Here is a 19,656-nt window from a genome sequence, read left to right on the forward strand (position 1 = left end):
GCGCCCCGCCGCCGCTCCCCCCTTCGGAAATCCCGCCAAACGGCGCACGCCGGCGTCGGGGCACGTGATTGGCCCAGGCGGGCTGGAATCCCCGCCCACGAGACGGAGAGGTGGTTTGCGCCTGCGCGGGGGGCGAGAGCGGACTACAACTCCCGGCACGCACCGCGGCCCCCTCACGGAGAGGTGGTTTGCGCGTGCGCGGGGGCGAGAGGGGACTACAACTCCCGGCGCGCACCGCGGCCCTTTACGGAGTGGTTGTTTGCGCGTGCGCGGGGGCGAGATGGGACTACAACTCCCGGCGCGCACCGCGGCCCCACCCGGCCGGCCCCGCCCACCGGCTCCTGAGGGGCCGGTACAGCCGCCCCTCTGGGCCTCAGTTGCCTCATCTGTAAAATGGAGCTTAAATCAATCAATCATATTTATTGAGCGCTTACTATGTGCAGAGCACTGTACTAAGCGCTTGGGAAGTACAAATTGGCAACATATAGAGACAGTCCCTGTGAGCCCCACATGGGACAACCCGATTGTGGCTCAGTGGAAGGAGCCCGAGCTTGGGAGTCAGAGGTCGTGGGTTCTAATTCTGTCACTTGTCAGCTGGGTGACTTTGGGCAAGTCACTTCACTTCTCCAGGCCTCAGTTACCTCATCTGGAAAATGGGGATTACTACTAATAATAATAATATCTATTCATTCATTCAGTCGTATTTATTGAGCACATACTGTGTGCAAAGCACTGTACTAAGCACTTGGGAAGTACAAGTCGGCAACAATGGGCTCAGTCTAGAAGGGGGAGACAGAGAACAAAACATGTGGACAGGTGTCAAGTCAGGGAGAGCGCAGGGTTTGGGAGGGAAGATAAGGAGCTCAGTCTAGAAGTGCTTACTATGTGCAAAGCACTGTTCTAAGCGCTGGGGGGATACAAGGTGATCAGGTTGTCCCACGGGGGGCTTGCAGTCTTCATCCCCATTTTCCAGATGAGGGAACTGAGGCACAGAGAAGTGAAATGACTTGCCCAAAGTCACCCAGCTGACCCAGCTCCCCCTCTCCCCCTCATCCCCTTCTCCATCCCCGCATCTTACCTCCTTCCCTTCCCCACAGCACCTGTATATATGTTTGTACATATTTATTACTCTATTTATCTTGTACATATCTATTCTATTTATTTTATTTTGTTAGTGTGTTTGGTTTTGTTCTCTGTCTCCCCCTTCTAGACTGTGAGCCTGCTGTTGGGTAGGAACTGTCTCTATGTGTTGCCGACTTGGACTTCCCAAGCGCTTAGTACAGTGCTCTGCACACAGTAAGCGCTCAATAAATACGATTGATTGATTGACAAGTGGCGGAGCTGGGATTAGAACCCACGACCTCTGACTCCCAAGCCCGGGCTCTTTCCACTGAGCCACACTAGAATGTGAACCCCATGGGGGACAACCTGATTACCATGTATCTACCCCAGTGCTTAGAACAGTGCTTGGCACATAGTAAGCGCTTAACAAATGCCACCATTATTATTATTATTATTATTATTATTATTATTATTATTGTATCGACACGCTGAGGAGCGTGTTGCCAATTTGTACTTCCCAAGCGCTTAGAACAGCGCTCTGCACACAGTAAGCGCTCAATAAATTGAATGAATGAATGAATGAAATTCAGCTATTTCATCCTGACCCCTCTACACTGTAAGCTCTTTGAGGACAGGGAATGTGTCTACCAACTCCATTATAGTGTAGTCTCCCAAGCGTTTAGTACAATGCTCTGGACACGGTAAGTGCTCAATAAATGAAAGAAAGAAAGAAAGAAAGAAAGAAAGAAAGAAAGAAAGAAAGAAAGAAAGAAAGAAAGAAAGAAAGAAAGAAAGAAAGAAAGAAAAGAAAAGAGAGAAAGAAAGAGAGAGAAAGAGAGAAAGAAAGAAAGAAAGAAAGAAACAAAGGAAGAAAGAAAGAAAGAGAAAGAAAGAAAAAGAAAGAAAGAAAGAAAGAAAGAAAGAAAGAAAGAAAGAAAGAAAGAAAGAAAAAGAAAGAAATTCAGCTATTTCATCCTGACCCATCTACACTGTAAGCTCTTTGAGGACAGGGAACGTGTCTACCAACTCCATTGTAGTCTCCCAAATGTTTAGTACAATGGTCTGGACACAGTAAGCGCTCAATAAATGCGACTGATCGACGGATCGATTGCCCCCGGAACCCAACCTGGGCCATTAGGAGTCTCTTTTTGCAGTCCTTGGGCCAACGTCTCTTTGGACAAGAGATGGCTGAAACTCCAGAACGGAAAGCAAGCCCTTTGAGGACAGGGAACGTGTCTGCCAACTCCATTGTAGTGTAGTCTCCCAAGCGTTTAGTACAATGCTCTGGACACAGTAAGCGCTGAATGAATGAATGAATGAATGAATGAATGAAATTCAGCTATTTCATCCTGACCCGTCTACACTGTAAGCTCTTTGAGGACAGGGAATGTGTCTACCAACTCCATTGTAGTCTCCCAAGCGTTTAGTACAATGCCCTGGACACGGTAAGCGCTCAATAAATTGAATGAATGAATGAAATTCAGCTATTTCATCCTGACCCCTCTACACTGTAAGTTCTTTGAGGACAGGGAACGTGTCTACCAACTCCATTGTACTGTAGTCTCCCAAGCGTTTAGTACAATGCTCTGGGCACAGTAAGCGCTCAATAAATACGACTGATCGATGGATCGATTGCCCCCGGAACCCAACCTGGGCCATTAGGAGTCTCTTTTTGTAGTCCTTGGGCCAACGTCTCTTTCGACAAGAGACGGCTGAAACTCCAGAGCGGAAAGCCTTTCTAAAAGGACGTGTAGCTTTCACCGAGAACAGGAAGGAGTAGGCTGGACGCCGCTCTGGGGGTTCTAGCAGGTCGTGGGTTAAGACATCTCACCCTCAGGACTCCTCTACCGCATTCACCAGGGCTTTGCCTTTCCCTGCATTTCTTGACACCTGTTACTAGTCTATTTATTTTATTTTGTGAATATATTTTGTTTTGTTGCCTGTCTCCCCCTTCCAGACTGTGTGAACCTGTTGCTGGGTAGGGGCCGACTCTATACGTTGCCGATTTGTACTTCCCAAGCGCTTAGTCCAGCGCTCTGCACACAGTAAGCGCTCAATAAATACGACTGAATGAATGAACGGCAGGATCTCGCGAAGACCTGGGACGGTTTTTTTAGCTCGAGGGAATTTTACTCCCCGGCACGTTCCCAAAAAGGCACTGGGGGAGTGAGGGACGCCAGCTGCTAATAGTAAAAACGAACTTTATTAAATACGCTTTCCGTTCTCTCAGAGCACCGGAAGCCTGGCGGATAATTAACAGAAACGGCAAACTATACAAACATACAGAACTCGGGGGACGAGAGGGCCGACGGGCCACGTTCCCTGGCTGTTTGCCCCCAGGACCCGGGTTCAGGATTCCGGTACCACAGGCGGGAGGTTTGCTCTCTCTCCAGGGAGGGCGAGGATCCTGAGGTCGCCCTGCCACGGAGGGCTCCCTGAGACTTGGTGCCAGGGCCCGCGGAGGGGGTCCCCGGGGTTCGCGACGGCAACGGGACGCCCGTGCTGAAGAAGGAACTCGGGAGCTCGGCTTGATCGCTCGAAAATCGTTCCATCTTCGCGGATGCTCGGGAGGCGCCGAGAGCGGGGGCGTCAGGGTCACCCGCCCTCCCCTAGGCCAGCCTTAGAGAGACAACACACTCTGCCTGCGGAGGAGCCTGAATCGGATGCCGATGCTACCGGTGGGCCGCATTCCAGGGTGGAAAGTGGGAAAAGCCAACCGGGGGGCAGGGAAGTGCTGTTGGATGTGTTTGTGCGGGAGTGGAGGGTGGGGGGGGTGGTCAGAGTTCCCGCCCCTCGGGAAGCACTGGGGTTCGTTGAACCGGTCCCGGGACGGGAGATGGAGGTAGACTCACGGGAGGGTGGGGTGGGGGGCACACAAGGTGCCGGAAGGGACTCTGACATCTCCCCCGGGCCCAATTTTCCGTAGGAGGAAAAGGCGCCCGCCGCCGGCTGGCCACAGGCCACCTGCTCCGGCGCTTCGCCGCCTCCGAGGACGGATTTCAACTCGGCCCCACACTTGTGCGAGAAAGGGGGCTAGGCCTCCCAGGGGGTGCACGCTTAATCCCTGGGGGCCCGGACACGGCCAAAGGACTGTACGTCCGAAGGCGCGGTCGGTTCGGCGGCCCCGTGTTCGCTGGCCTGACCTGCCGGGCAGGGTTCCCGGGGCAGCTCGGGGAGACGTCCCTCAGCCGAAACGGGGCTGGTCAAGAAACAGGAACTAGAATAACAGACGATGCGCAAAACACCTGGCACCGGGGGGCCAACGGGGTTCCCCCCACTTCGCCGGTGGACTCGCCCTCCCCTCCCAATCCCCAAGAGCCGCTCTGGTTTGGAGCCGGGTTCTCCCAGCTGTCCAAGTTGTCGCCACGGAACAGAGCGGTGCCCCGCTGACCTGGCACCGCTAGCCGTGGCTCCAGCGGGCTAAAGTGGCCCGGACCGCCGGCGGAAAGCTGCTCTCGAGGAGGAAGGAGATCCGGGGACGTCACTGCGGTGCCTCTCCGGGACCTGGCGAGCCCCTGGGGGGTCCTTGGAGTAGATCCCGGTGGATGAGCTGGACGGCGGTCTTCAGGTAGTTGGAGCCCAGGGGCACTCTGGACAGGACGGCGGCCACGTCCTCTTGGCTGGGAAGGGCAAGGGGGACGGTGAGTTCCCCGGGGCCTACACTGCCACTGCAGACCGGGAATGTTTTCCTGGCTGGTCTCAAAGAGGCTCGTCTCTCGAGGACAAAGGAGCCCCGTGACAACTCAACGGAGCCACACTGACGGGCAGGTGATGGAAACGAAAGGCGGCCCGACACTCAGGGGAAAGCGTGCAACCTAGAGCCCAGGACCACTTCCTGACCGCTACTGAACTGCCTGGCTGTCCCGTCTCTCGCCACCTCAGAGAACCTCCTCCATTGGGGACGGGGTGGGAGGGTCTGTCTGAGCCCCCCACTTTCACGGTCCCCTGGCTGGGCCAGTGTCAGATCCCCCCCCCCCCCGCAAAACTCCAGGGGGCCAGAGGGAAGGGAGCCAAATAATAATAATAATAATGATGGTATTTGTTAAGTGCTTACTACGTGCAAAGCACTGCTCTAAGCGCTGGAGGGATACAAGGTGATCAGGTTGTCCCATGTGGGGCTCACAATCTTAATCTCCATTTGACAGATGAAGTAACTGAGGCACAGAGAAGTTAAGAGACTTGCCCAAGACCATTGGTGGAGCTGGGATTTGACTAAGCCCGGGCTCTTTCCGCCGAGCCACGCGGCTTCTCTGGCCAGGGCTCCCTCGGTTGCCCCTAACTTCACTCACCTGATCTTCCCAATGCGGTTCTGGAAGGTGAAGGGCAGCGGGGCCATGGGGTAGTTAGCCGACAGAGACATCGTCAGCTCAAACTTTGCAAAGGACGCGGTGCTGGAGAATAAGAGCTTCACCCTGTAGGGAAGGGAGCGGGAGCAGGAGTGAGGGAGGGTGAGCTAGGGGACGGGGAACCAGCCACTCCGGATAACTCCCAGGACCGGTGGACGCCCAGCTGTGACTCAATGGGGGAGCGGAGTGAGGATTTTTGTGGGGCTGAGTGGGCTGCCGGTTGCGACTGGGGAGAAGGACGGGTTATGATGATGATGATGATGATGATGAGGTGGAAAATGAACGGGTGAAGGAGAAGCAGGTGAAGAAGGAGCAGATGGAGGAGGAGGAGCAGGTGAATCAGAGGGAGGAGGAAGCTGGAAGCAGGCTCCCCGCATGTCACTCACTCATTTCCGTTCACGGCTATCTTGATGAGGTTGTACTTCGGGCCCCATCTACTCAGAAACTCAACCTCGTCTCCCAGGAGACGGCAGCGGCTCACTACCAGCGAGAAGTCGTGCAGCATCTGAAGGAGGACGAGAAAGGAGAAGGATGAATTCGTTTTTCCTCTCTCTCTCTCTCTGCAGAAAGAGGCTCCCAACCACCCGGCCGGTTCCTTCCACGGGACCCGGCTTCGGCAGCCCCGGGGCCGCATCCGAATCTGGCTCTGCTCGTCCGGAGGGGCTCCCGTTCCTCGTTCCAACGGGCGGAACTTACCTTGGGTATCTGGAGTTGGGTTGGGTAAGCCTCTTTCCAGGATCCCTGCTCTTCTATGAACTGGAAAATGAGCCTGTGAACAAGCAGGGTGGACGGAGGCACTCTGTCCACTGCAAAAACCAAAGGGAAGGAATCAATCAACCCATCGTTTTTATTGAGAGTACGACACAACAGAGTGGGTAGATTCGTACCCTGCCCGCAACAAGCTTACAGTCTAGAGGGAAGGATCATCGGCCAGAATTTCTCCAGATGCTTGCTTTCCACACTTGTGTGGAAAGAGCTTGGGGCCGGGAGTCAGAAGACTAGGGTTGTGATCCCGGCTCCGCCACTTACCGGCTGGATAACCTTAGGCAGGTCACTTAAATTCTCTCTACCTCAGTTTCCCCATCTGCATAACGGGGATTCGATATCTGTTCTCCCTCCAATCAGACAGTGAGATGGGGACTGTGTCCAACTTGATTCCCTTGAATCTACCCCAGTGCTTAATACAGTGTTTGGCACATAGTAAGCACTTCACAAATGCCAATATTATAATCATCGTGCTTGGAGAGCAAAACGCTCCACGGAGGAGAGAGCTTTTACGCTTTCTCTACGTTTTATGGTCCTTCTCTCTTGTGTCCACCCCACTCCCATATGTCCATCTTCAGGCCAGAAAGCCTACGATTTTCCAGGTAAAACTAAACCCCACCCGGATCGAAGCTTCAAGACTATTCCCGGGATAACTGCCTTACCGTCTAATTGAGATTCAAAGTTCACGTCAATGACTGACCTACAAGGCTTGTCATTAAAGACAGAATCACCTAGGAGAGGCCAGAAGGGAAAAAAAAAAGTTATTTTTTTACGGCAGCTTAGGCATGGGGTTAAACCATCTACCAGTCAACCTTCCACCTCGTTGCCCAAGTGAAGACGCAACTGTCTTACTCCTGGGCTTCACAGCATCTAACGAGCCCCGTCTTTCCTCCAAATCCCAAATCTCAAACCGGATTTGGACGGGGAGAAGGAATCTGACACTAATGTTTTGCTCCCCGGTTAAAGTGATGCCTCTCACGGGCTAAGTTCATTCACTCATTCAATCGTATTTATCGAGCGCTTACTGTGTGCACAGCACTGTACTAAGCACTTGGGAAGTACAAGTTGGCAACATATAGAGAAGTTGCAAGTACTTTTATGCCTGCCTTTCCTGTTTAGAGTGTAACATCCTTGTGAACAGGGAATACTTCACTTGTTTATTTTATACTTCCCAAGCACCAAGATCGGTGCACTGTACCAATAAATACTACCTCAAGTCTGTAAGCGCTTAGTACAGTGCTCTGCACACAGTAAGCGCTCAATAAATACGATTGATTGAATGAATGAATGTAACCTCCTTGTGGGTTGAGAACATGTCTACCACCTCTGTTATACTGAACTCTCCCAAGCACTGGATACAGGGCTCTCCACACAGTAAGTGCTCAGTAAATAATAGTAAGCGCTTAAAGTGCTTGGCACATAGTAAGCGCTTAACAAATACCACAATTATTATGTAGCAAAGTTGCCGGTCTAAGGAGCGCTGCCTACAAAGCTCCGCTCTAAGCAAGTTTTATTAAGCAATAGAGTAGGACGTGTCTTGCCCAAAGACCCGTTCCCAGTATGGGCGAGGAGCCCCTTAAAATTAGGGTTATCCCCCCTGAGAGGCAGTGTGGTAAAGTGGGAAGAGCCCGGGGCCTGGGAGCAAGAGGGAGTGGGCTCCAGTCCCAGCTCCGCCGCTTTGCCAGTTGTGTGACCCTGGGCAAATCGCTACACTTCTCCGTGGCTCATTTTCCTCATCTGTAAAATGGGGATTCAATGCCTAGTCATCATCAATTGTATTTATTGAGCGCTTACTGTGTGCAGAGCACTGTACTAAGCGCTAGCCTCCCTTCTACTTGGACTGTGAGCCCAATGTGGGGCAGGTCTTTTATCTGAACTGAATATCTTGCGTCTACCTTGGTGTTTAGTAATGATGTTATTTGTTCAGCGCTTACTCCGTTCATTCACATTTATTAAGCGCTTACTGTGGGCACAGCACCGTACTAAGCGCTTGGGAAAGTACAATACAATAGTGACAATCCCTGCCCATAACAGTGTCTACCCCAGCGCTTAGAACAGTGCTTTGCGCATAGTAAGCGCTCAAATACCATCATTATCATTATTATTATCTAGAGTGCTGAGCGTATAAGTGCTTAGTGAAACCACAATTGTTCTTTGGCATCTTCCTGGCTGCCCTCTCTCTCCTAATGACGGATTTGAGACCAAAGACCTGAGTGGTGCATCCGTTGTGTCTGTTTGCCAAGGCCCCGGGGCAGCCCTGACCTCAGGGGAGGGTCCCCTCCTCACCCATGGGCTCCCCAAAGGTGAAGGTGAGGTCCAGTGAGTCATAAAGGAAGGTGAACGTGGCCTGCTGACTGTTCCATTCCTTGATCTCCCACTCTGAGAAGCTAAAGAGACAGAGACAGAGTATGAGAATCCCCCTCAAAACCCCCAGGTTTTGGAATTCAATTTCCAACAGGTAGACCAGATCAGAAGCAAATGGGATGAGAGGGCCCAGGCTTAGTACAGTGCTCGGCACGCAGTAAGTCCTCCGTAAATACGATCGATCGATTAGATCACGATTGATCTCCCCCCACACAGTGCTCTCTCCAGTTCAGATCCAAGGATCGGGACTGTCACGGCTGGAATCTGGACAGAGAATCCCGGGGCGGGGGGCGGCGGGGCAAATCCTACACCACCGGGCCCCTGAGCCGGGGTGATGCCAAGTCCAAACGGTGACTTAGAAGGCTGTGGCTCGGCCCAGCTGCAGCGGGCCAAAGCGGCGCATGCTACACCAGGGCCGTGGAGAAGGCAAGGGTGACGGGCGATGAGGGCAAGCGGACTACCTTGTGCCCGAGAAAGTCACCGAGGAAGTGAAAGTGGCCGCCACCACTCCACCGTCCACACAGAGGTACCGGTCCTTCCGGCTGGAGGTTCTCAAGACCCGCTCCCTACGCCACCTCCAGCTGGGAGTGCCATCTCCTCTCCCGCGGGGGACACCCACGGAAGAACGGGGGCTCAAACGCGGCTCGCTAAGGTTCCCCCCCAAGTCCCCGCCCGCTCGCCCTCAAGACGATTCTCCCGTTGGGGCTCTGCAGGCTGTGCTGCCATTCCCCTCCCCTGAGGCACGGAATCAGGAGCTGACGGTCTTCGTCCTCCCGATGGTTGGAGGGGGGGGGGAACCCAGATTTCTCACGTGAGTTTGTTGATCCATTTTTCCGCTCTTCTTGTTTCTTCTTGCCAATGGCTCATCGTAGAAAGAGCCTGCTGTTTCTCCCTCTTCAGGTCTGCTACGCTCCTACAGACCAAAGCTCAGAGTCAGAGGCTTTACGGTAGGTCGGCCGGGCCTCTCGGCACAAACTCCCAAATCCGCCCGGGCGGGTGGGACTGAGAGGAGAAGAATCACAGACTGCCAAGTCCTCTCCCTTCAAGCTTTCTCTGGGGGAACCTCTCTCTCCCCGTTCCACAAACCTAGGGGACTTCATGCCTGCTGCTTGACGTTGGGCGGGTCACCTCACTTCTCTGGGCCTCAGTTCCCTCGACTGGAAAACGGGGGTTCGCTACCGGTTCTCCCGCCTCCTTAGACTGTGAACGTCCTGTGGGACGGGGACTGACTCCGACCTCATCTTGGATTCTTGCGGGAATCTTGGGCCAAGCCAGACTGTTGGCCAGCCCCGGCTGGAGTGGACTCCATCTCCTAGTCTCCCCAAGGCCTGGCCCCTTGGGACAAGACCCTTCCCCCTCTGCCAGCCCTACCTTAGCAGTTCCTCCTCCTGGGTCTGCAGGCTCTCCAGTTCTAAAAAGGAGAAAAATGGCAACTTAGCGCTTTAGAGAGGGAAAGAGGTGAAGAGCCGAACCTGGCTTCCAGCCACTCAATGAACAGAGTCCGATTTTCACCGTCAGGTTGGGTGCTGTTTGGACCCCGGGGGACACCCCAGCTGTGGAGGTGTGGATTTGCCCAGAACAGGCCCTTCCCCCAGCCCTCATCTCCCAAGCTCTCCCTTTCCTCACTCCACCGAACCTCCCCTCAGGCCCAACTCTCTAACTTAGCGGCGTGGGACTGAAAGTCAGAGGACCCGGTTTCTAGTCCCGGCTCTGCTGATGGCCCGCTGCGTGGCCCCGGACAAGCTCACTTACTGTCTCTGGGCCTCAGTTTCCTCACCTATAAAACAGGGATAAGACATCTGGTCCCCCTACCTCTTAGACTGTGTGGGACTGGGATGATGTTCGATCTTATTCATTCATTCAGTTGTATTTATTGAGCGCTTACTGTGTGCAGAGCACTGTACTAAGCCCTTGGGAAGCACAAGTTGGCAACATATAGAGACGGTCCCTACCCTACAACAAGCTCACAGCCTAGATCTTATCATCTTGTACCTACCCCAAACACTTGTAGCTACTTTGCTAAGGTACAGTGTTCGGCACATACGGTAAGCACTTAATAATAGTAACCAGTTATTATTATTATTATCAGCAGGCAGCCCGGTACCTTGTTTCACAGCTCTCATTCCGCATTTCCATTCCACGTCGCAGTCCGAATCAGGGCTGGCATCCTCCTCACACTGCTCCAGGATCTCCGTTTCTAACGGAGAACACCAGGCATTACGGAGAGTCCGTGCACGTCCCACGCGGGTCCCCGAGGGCCCGGGACCTTGGCAGTCAGGGGCGTGTCTACCACAGCTCCGGCATCAGGGGAGGAGAGAACGTGGAAAGCTTCCCTTCCTCCCTCCTTCATGTGGCCACGAGACAGCGGTTTGTGGATCCCGGGACTGTGGCTGAAAGACCCCGGGGTCATCGGCCTGGGGGGCTCACTCGCTCCTAGAAACACGGCCTGGGTTCACGGAGATGCCCTCAGGGCCCTGCTAGTGTGGCACCCCAACTGCAATCATCATCATCATCATCATCATCAATCGTATTTATTGAGCGCTTACTGTGTGCAAGCGCTTGGGAAGTACAAGTTGGCAACATCTAGAGACAGTCCCTACCCAACAGTGGGCACACAGTCTAAAAGGGGGAGACAGAGAACAAAACCAAACATACTAACAAAATAAAACAAATAGAATAGATATGTACAAGTAAAATAAATAGAGTAATAAATATGTACAAACATATATACATATATACAGGTGCTGTGGGGAAGGGAAGGAGGTAAGATGTGGGGGGGATGGAGAGGGGGACGAGGGGGAGAGGAAGGAAGGGGCTCAGTCTGGGAAGGCCTCCCGGAGGAGGTGAGCTCTCAGTAGGGCCTTGAAGGGAGGAAGAGAGCTAGCTTGGCGGATGGGCAGAGGGAGGGCATTCCAGGCCCAGGGGATGACGTGGGCCGGGGGTCGATGGCGGGACAGGTGAGAACGAGGTACGGTGAGGAGATTAAACTGCAATGGCCCCAATTCCTTAGAAGCTGGGAGATGGCTGGGAGACCCCCGCCCTCCCTATAAGCCCCACTAAAGTATGATTCCTGGAGTGAGTTTCTGAGACCCCCTCAGACAAATGGGAATCCTGGGAGGGATCCACCCCAGCCTCCCCCTAAAAACGTCACCTATCTGCAGCACCGCCAGGCTGGAATCCACTTCCTCCAGCACGCCATCCGTCCTCTCCACCATATTCTGGAGCTTCTCCCATTGGACCTAGGCATGCAGTGAGGGAAGGAGAAACTCAGCGAGGAAGTGAAAGGGGCAGCCCACCTCAGGCGGGAAGCCCCTCTCTGAACATTCGCAGAAAGGAACCGGCTCGCCCGGGATCCCGACGTGACCAGCGGGCTCTGAACCGGGGCACTCTCCGGAGTCCCAAGGCCTGACCTTGGGACTCTCCCCCGCCCTAGTGCGTGCGTCACCTCCTCCTTCGGAGCGAGAACCGGGGAGTCACCCGGGGGCGAGAATGCCGGCCAAGGCCCGGGGGCCAGGTTGGCGGCCGCATTCTGGCCCTCTCCCCCATGACTTGGGGATTCCAATCCTCGTTCCCGGGTCCTCCCCGAGACCGTCCCTTCTGCGGCCTGAGCACGAGGGCGAGAATTTGGCAAAAACGTCTAGATTCGGACTTGTCCGGGGCCCCTCCAGCTTTCTGAACCAGAACCGGAGGTGGGGAGACGTGGGAGCTGACACACGTGAGGTTGGCTTTTAGCACGTCCTCTACTCTGGAAAGTTGTTGACGACTGACTGTGTCTAACAATTCCGCTGTACTGTACTCTCCCAAGGGTTTAGTATGGTGCTTGGCGTGCAGTAAGCATCATCAACATCATCCTCAATCATATTTATTGAGCGCTTACTGTGTGCAGAGCACTGGACTAAGCGCTTGGGAAGTACAAATTGGCAACGTATAGAGACAGTCCCTACCCAACAGTGGGCTCACAGTCTAAAAGGGGGAGACAGAGAACAAAACCAAACATACTAACAAAATAAATAGAATAGATATGTACAAGTAAAATAAATATAGTAATAAATATGTACAAACATACATACATATATACAGGTGCTGTGGGGAAGGGAAGGAGGTAAGATGGGGGGATGGAGAGGGGGACGAGGGGGAGAGGAAGGAAGGGGCTCAGTCTTATTATTATTATATTGCTACTCCCTCCCCTTCCCCATGCGCCCAGCTCTGAAACTTGGATAGGGGAATGTGTATTCTTCCCAAGCATTTAGTACAGATCATCATTACTATTATTGTTATTATTCAATCAATCAATCAATCAATCGTATTTATTGAGCGCTTACTATGTGCAGAGCACTGTACTAAGCACTCCATAAGTACCACTCACTGACTGACGCCTGGTTGCCCCTGTACGGTCCCCTCAGGACGAGACCCCGGGCCCTCCTGCTGCTGCTCGGACGCATCCCGACAGACCTGGCACGGACTGGTTAGCGGACGGCTGGGCCCCGCCGGACCCTATTTCCAGCTTCCAGAACCCCGCGAGTCGCTCCCGGCTGACCCCGACCTTCCTCCCCGCCTCAGTGTTACCTGACAGGACTGCACCAGTTTACTGTACAGAGCCACTTTCCGTTGATGGGCCAAGAGTTTGCTCTTCTTGGTGAAACGCGACTTCATCTTGTTCAGGTCTTCTCCGAAGGTCTTCAGCTGCGGGAGACAGAACCAGAGACGGTTGCGGCCCCAAAGCCGGCCAGGGACCAAGGGAGACTCCCTGTGTGACCTTCGTTGTCTTCCCAATTTCCTAGCCCCCTCTCCCCCTTTCTGGGAACGTATTTCTGTCCGCATCCGAGCGAAAGATCAGCCGGGACTCCTCGCTTCCAGCTCCAAGTTGGGTGTAAATTTAGGACAAACACCCCATCTGATGGTCTACGATTCCTGCCACTCGGCCTTTTCTGAGGCTGACCGAGTGCTGCTGCTTTGCATTCATTCATTCGATCGGATTTACTGAGCGCTACTGTGTGCAAAGCACTGTGCTAAGCACTTGGGAGAGTACAATATAACAACTGACAAATTCCCTTCCCACAGGGTGCTCACAGTCTAGAGGGGGAGAGAGACCTTAATGTAAACAAATAAATGACAGATATGGACATACGTGCCATGGGGATGGAGGGGGGTGAATGAAAGAATCAATCAATCAATCAATCAATCGTATTTATTGAGCGCTTACTATGTGCAGAGCACTGTACTAAGCGCTTGGGAAGTACAAGTTGGCATCACATAGAGACAGTCCCTACCCAACAGTGGGCTCACAGTCTAAAAAGCAAGGCAGGGTGACATAAAAGGGAGTGGGAGAAGAGGGCTTAGTCGGGGGGGGGCTTTACTTGTACATTTCTATCCTACTTATTTTATTTTGTTGGTATGTTTGGTTCTGTTCTCTGTCTCCCCCTTTTAGACTGTGAGCCCACTGTTGGGCAGGGACTGTCTCTATGTGATGCCAATTTGTACTTCCCAAGCGCTTAGTACAGTGCTCTGCACATAGTAAGCGCTCAATAAATACGATTGATTGATTGATTGATTGATTGAAATGTGCCTTCTCCGACCAGGCGTAAGGAAAAAGTCTCCCCCCGACAACCATCGCAGAAATGTCTCCCATGAGTTCTGGAGGATAAGGGAGATCTTCATTAAGGAGAGCTTCTTTAGAAGACACGCGGCGGAGTCGGAACTCGGGGTCTCGAGGTCGGCAGGGTCCTCTCAAGGGAGGAGCCCCACTTCATTCGGGGAAAAGGAGCCGCCAATCCCCTCCGCTCTGTGGGTCCTGCAAACCCCCGTGGCCCCGGGGACCCCGAGAACTACCGGGGACCAAAGGCTCGGAGCTACCTCTTCGTCGGAGCAGCCTCGCATCACTTCCCACAGGCTCCTGTTTACGTCCACCAGGAGTTTATCTTGACCTTTGGCGCAGAGCTTCAACCTGAAACCCAGAGGAGGCGGGGGGGGGCCTTAGCTTATTTCAAGGGGAAATAACGTCTGCCTCGGTCTCAGACGGCCGAGCTTTGAGAACCACCACCCCCTACCAACTGAGGGGCCCCGTTTAGAGAAGCAGCACAGTGTAGTGGACAGAGCAAGGGCCTGGGAGTTAGAAGGTCATGGGTTCTAATCCCGGCTCCGCCAACCTGTCTGCTTTGTGACCCTGGGCAAGTCACTTCACTTCTCTGGGCCTCATTCATTCATTCATTCAATCATATTTATTGAGTGCTTACTGTGTGCAGAGCACTGTACTAAGCGCTTGGGAAGTCCAAGTACCTCAGTTACCTCATCTGCAAAATGGGGGACTGAGACTGTGAGCCCCACATGAGACAGGGCCTGTGTCCAACCCGATTTATTTATATCCACCTCAGCGCTTAGTACAGTACCTGGAACATAATAATAATAATGGCATTTTTTAAGTGCTTACTATATGCAAAGCACTGTTCTAAGCGCTGGGGAGGTTACAAGGTGATCAGGTTGGCCCACGGGGGGCTCACAGTCTTAATCCCCATTTTACAGATGAGGGAACTGAGGCACAGAGACGTAAAAAGTGACTTGCCCAAAGTGACGCAGCCGACAATTGGCGGAGCCGGGATTAGAACCCATGACCTCTGACTCCAAAGCCCGGGCTCCTTCCACTGAGCCACGCTGCTTAAGCGCTTAATACCACATTATTATTATTGTTATTATTACTAATCAATCATATTTATTGAGCGCTTTCATGGGAAGAGCACTGCACTAAGCACTTGGGAGAGTACAATATGATGATGATGATGGCATTTATTAAGCGCTTACTATGTGCAAAGCACTGTTCTAAGCGCTAGGGAGGTTACAAGGTGATCAGGTTGTCCCACAGGGGGCTCACAATCAATCCCCATTTTACAGATGAGGTAACTGAGGCGCAGAGAAGCTAAGCGACTTGCCCAAGGTCACACAGCTGACAACTGGCTCGGTGGAAAGAGCCCGGGCTTTGGAGTCAGACGCCGTGGGTTCGAATCCCGCCTCTGCCACAAGTCTGCTGTGTGACCTTGGGCAAGCCGCTTAACTTCTCTGAGCCTCAGTTACCTCACCTGTAAAAATGGGGATCAAGACTGTGAGCCCTACGTGGGACAACTTGATCCCACTGTATCCCCCCCAGCGCTTAGAACAGTGCTTTGCACACAGTAAGCGCTTAACAAATGCCATCATTATTATTATTATTATTGGCGGAGCCGGGATTTGAACCCATGAACACTGACTCCAAAGCCCGTGATCTTTCTACTGAGCCACGCTGCTTCTCTAGTATATACAATATAAACAGAGACATTCTGGTTAACTGTGTCAATCCCTGCAGACGACCCTTGGTCTGTTCTATAATCGTCCGGGGTTTTAGGGGAGCACCCACTCTAGTTTACCTCCTCAGTCCCGGAGTGCGCGACCACAATCAGGAAAGCACCCAGCCCTGGAGGAGCACTAGCGTGGCATAGTTTTACACCTATAACGGTAAGTTTCTGCCCTTTGTGAGGTAGCTATGCCAAGAAGACGTCTGCCTGACAAATACCATCGTCATCATTATTACTGCTTGTTTGGGCATTCGGCTTCAGGCCTGAACTCGGTGTCGGGGAGATGGACTGCAGAACCGCACCCACCCCCCGTCCCCAACAAGTCTAGCGGCCTTACTCCTCGATTGTCTGGCGGAGAGCCTGGCAGTCCTCTTCGTAAATCTGGATCTTGGGGCGGTAGACATACTGGCTCATAAACAGGTCTTCTGGAGAGGATGGGGCACTCAAGGCACACTGGAAGAGGAGAAGACCCGTTGAGGAACTCAATCCAGAGACCCGCAGGAGGACTCGCTTTAGGTCGGATCCACGATCCCGAGCTCAGGCCTGGCTTCGGATTTTCGATCTGAACCATCATCGCTTTATACTGAGCGCTTCCAAACGCTTGGCAGAGCGCAACAAAAGCAGGGCACTTGGAGAGATGGCCTACTGGGTTTTGCCAGCAGGCTGGCAGGCTTTAAAAGAAATCTGGAAGGGGGGATTACTGTCAGAGTCCCTATGGGGTGGTGGCTCTATTTTGGTGTGAGGTTCCTGGGGATGGCTCTGTGCCCGGCCAGGGTGAGTGGGGGCAACTTCATGCCGCCTCCCCTAGTGAATCACCGGCTGGAGCTGACTTGCGGCCTGAAGTTCTGAGTGACGCATCAAGACGGGGGAGAGGGTGGGGTGCGGAGAGGGGTTCATGACAGTCCCCCACACGTGGCAGCCACCTTCTCCCCAGGTGGGCACTGTGGGCCTCAGGGGCCCATTCCGCCCACAGACGACAGCCACATTCTCGGCTTTAACTGAAAGCAAAATCCGCCTACCCTGGCCCACCCGGAACTAAAGGCCACAAGAAAGAGCGAGGAGGATTTACTCAGGTCAAATATCCAAGACTTGCCAGCCTCGGGAAATAGACGCGAGCTTTTTAGCAGAGACTGCTCCTCCTCTGACTCCCCCGGCCATGGCCGGGGTGGGACTGGCTTCGGAGGGAATCGAAGGGCAGCGTTCGAAGGGTTACCATCGAAGGGTTACCAGGAGGGGCCGCTTACATTGCCTGGCAGCTTGCTCTGCCGGGGTTTCTGGATCAGGATGTGGACTTGGAGAAGGGTGAAGAACTCGCCCACGGTGATCCGGCCGTCCTTGAGTTTCTGGGGGAAGGGACAAGGGAGGGGAAGAAAGTTGGCACCCCTCTCCCAAGGCGACCCGCTTGAGCCCTCGCCGCTCTTGACCCGAGCTCTTCCTCCCGCGCGGGAGCGACTGCCTTCTGCGGCAGGGCACTGGCCCGCGCCAGGGAGCTGATGGAGCCCGACCGAGTCGGCAACCAAACCCAGGCTGGCCGCCGGCCAGTGCCGTGGCCGGGCAGCAGCTCGAGGCGAGTTTAGAGGGAGGACGGTGAAAACAGAAACGCCTCGGCTTGGCACTGAGAAGGCCCAACTTCCGGACCGCTCAGACCTTACCTCCTTCAGGTTTTCTTCGCACATACTGTCCCTGGGGAACTGAGACTCCATGTAACTGCTTCGCTGCACTAGAATCACACAGAGAGAAGGCTGCTTAGGACCCGGGGTTACTCTTTCTGGGCCTTTTTTTTTTTCCAAGAAGACTGGGACATGCCTTGGCTCCCTCCCCACGCTTCCCCGCCCGAGTCTTCCCGCCCCCAACGGGCCCAGGCCCCCCGCCTCTTACTGCTGAAATCCATGGATGACCCCTCCGCCTTGGTGGAGTCCAGGGAGCTGCTGCAGCTAGCGGGAGTCCTGCTCAAACTCTTCGCGAGGAGGCTGGGAGGACTCTTACCCTTGTGGTCTTCGGCCTGGTGGGACGGCTGAAAGGGTCAATCGGGGAAGCCGTCGGGAAAGAGAATTGACGCAGTGGGCTTGGGGTGGATCAATCAATCAATCAATGCTATTTCTTGAGCACCTACTGTGTGCAGAGCATCGTACTAAGTGCTTGGAGAATCCAGTACAGGTAAAATGGCCCAATCCCAGCCTTCAAGGAGTTTACAATCTAAAGACAGGATCCCTTGCAATGTTATGGTATTTATTAATCACTTATTCTGTACTAAGCATTGGGATAGACAGAAGGCAATGAGGTCGGACACAGTGCCTGTCCCACATGGGACTCAAGAGGGAAGGAGAGCACACCACTAATGTTCACAGCCTTACATTTCCCAAATCTGTAATTTTTTTAAATGTCTGTTTCCCGTCTCTAGACTGTAAGCTCGTTAAGGGCAGGGGACGTGTCCGCTAATCCTGTCATACTGTACCCTCCCGAGTGCTTAGTACCATGCTGTACACATTGTACGTGCTCAATAAATACCCACTGAGCGACTGACAGACTGTCAGCTTCTTGTGGACAGGGAACATGACTACCAACTCTGTTGTACTGTAGTCTCCCAAGAGCAGTAAACGCTTAATAAATACCACTGATTGATAGCCTTACACTGTGCCATTTCCCTCGTCTGTAATTGATTTTAGTGTCTGCCTTAATGTCCTCTAGACTGTTGACTTGTGGGCAGAGAGACTGTGAGCCCGTTGTTGGGTAGGGACCGTCTCTATACGTTGCCAACTTGTACTTCCCAAGCGCTTAGTACAGTGCTCTGCACACAGTAAGCGCTCGATGAATACGATTGAATGAATGTTTACCAAACTCTATTGTACTGTACCTTCCCAAGCGCTCTGTACAGCGTTCTGCACACAGTTAGCAGCGTGACTTAGTGGAAACAGCACGGGCCTGGGAATCAGAGGACATGGGTTCTAATCCCAGCTCCGCCACCTGTCTGCTGTGTGACCTTGGGCAAGTCACTTAACTTCTCTGGGCCTCACTTAACCCGTCTGTAAAATGGGGATGAAGACTGTGAGCCCCATGCGGGACAGCCTGATTACCTTGTATCTACCTCTGCGCTTAGAACAGTGCTTGTAAGTGCTTAACAAACATCGTCGCTATTAGTAAGCCCACCTTTTAGACTGTGAGCCCACTGCTGGGTAGGGACTGTCTCTATATGTTGCCAACTTGTACTTCCCAAGCGCTTAGTACAGTGCTCTGCACACAGTAAGCGCTCAATAAATACGATTGATGATGATGATAGGAAGGGACCCCCATTTTACAGAGGGGGAAACGGGGCCGCAGAAAGATTAAATGTCTTCCTCAAGGACACACCACAGGCCAGTGGCAGAGGTGGGGCTGGAACCTTGATCTCCCAGAATCCCCATCCCGTTCATTCAATCATTTAATCGTATTTATTGAGCGCTTACTGCATGCAGAGCACTGGACTAAGCGCTTGGGAAGTACATGTCGGCAACATCTAGAGACGGTCCCTACCCAACAACGGGCTCACAGTCTAGAAGGGGGAGACAGACAACAAAACAAAACATGTGGATGGGTGTCAAGGCATCAGAATAAATACAGATGAAGCTAGATGCACATCATTAACAAAATAAATAGAACAGTAAATATGTACAAGTGAAATGGAGTAATAAATCTGTACAAACATATATACAGGTGCTGTGGGGAGGGGAAGGAGGTAGGATGGGGGGGATGGAGAGGAGGAGAGGAACAGTCTCCCCCTTTTAGACTGGGAGCCCACTGTTGGGTAGGGACTGTCTCTA

At 53.1% G+C, this 19,656-nt stretch overlaps 1 protein-coding gene across 1 annotated transcript in view; it reads right to left on the minus strand.

Annotated features, from left to right (window-relative positions):
* Window positions 1-3,246: 3,246 nt before the first annotated feature.
* KNL1 (kinetochore scaffold 1) overlaps window positions 3,247-19,656 on the minus strand; it is a 46,445-nt gene continuing 30,035 nt past the window's right edge. Inside the window, exons 11-26 of the mRNA XM_038741158.1 lie at window positions 17,738-17,873; window positions 17,512-17,579; window positions 17,104-17,202; window positions 16,197-16,312; window positions 14,391-14,481; window positions 13,104-13,220; window positions 11,689-11,776; window positions 10,642-10,734; window positions 9,909-9,948; window positions 9,349-9,450; window positions 8,460-8,560; window positions 6,836-6,904; window positions 6,105-6,214; window positions 5,795-5,913; window positions 5,352-5,474; window positions 3,247-4,682 (exon numbers count right to left, since the gene is read on the minus strand). Of these exons, the coding sequence (XP_038597086.1) occupies window positions 4,544-4,682; window positions 5,352-5,474; window positions 5,795-5,913; window positions 6,105-6,214; window positions 6,836-6,904; window positions 8,460-8,560; window positions 9,349-9,450; window positions 9,909-9,948; window positions 10,642-10,734; window positions 11,689-11,776; window positions 13,104-13,220; window positions 14,391-14,481; window positions 16,197-16,312; window positions 17,104-17,202; window positions 17,512-17,579; window positions 17,738-17,873 (1,611 nt within the window). The 3' untranslated portion in view covers window positions 3,247-4,543. The remainder of the gene's footprint in view (window positions 4,683-5,351; window positions 5,475-5,794; window positions 5,914-6,104; window positions 6,215-6,835; window positions 6,905-8,459; window positions 8,561-9,348; window positions 9,451-9,908; window positions 9,949-10,641; window positions 10,735-11,688; window positions 11,777-13,103; window positions 13,221-14,390; window positions 14,482-16,196; window positions 16,313-17,103; window positions 17,203-17,511; window positions 17,580-17,737; window positions 17,874-19,656) is intronic.

Source organism: Tachyglossus aculeatus, assembly GCF_015852505.1.
Source record: "Tachyglossus aculeatus isolate mTacAcu1 chromosome 12 unlocalized genomic scaffold, mTacAcu1.pri SUPER_6_unloc_1, whole genome shotgun sequence".
In the NCBI taxonomy this organism is placed as follows: domain Eukaryota; kingdom Metazoa; phylum Chordata; class Mammalia; order Monotremata; family Tachyglossidae; genus Tachyglossus; species Tachyglossus aculeatus.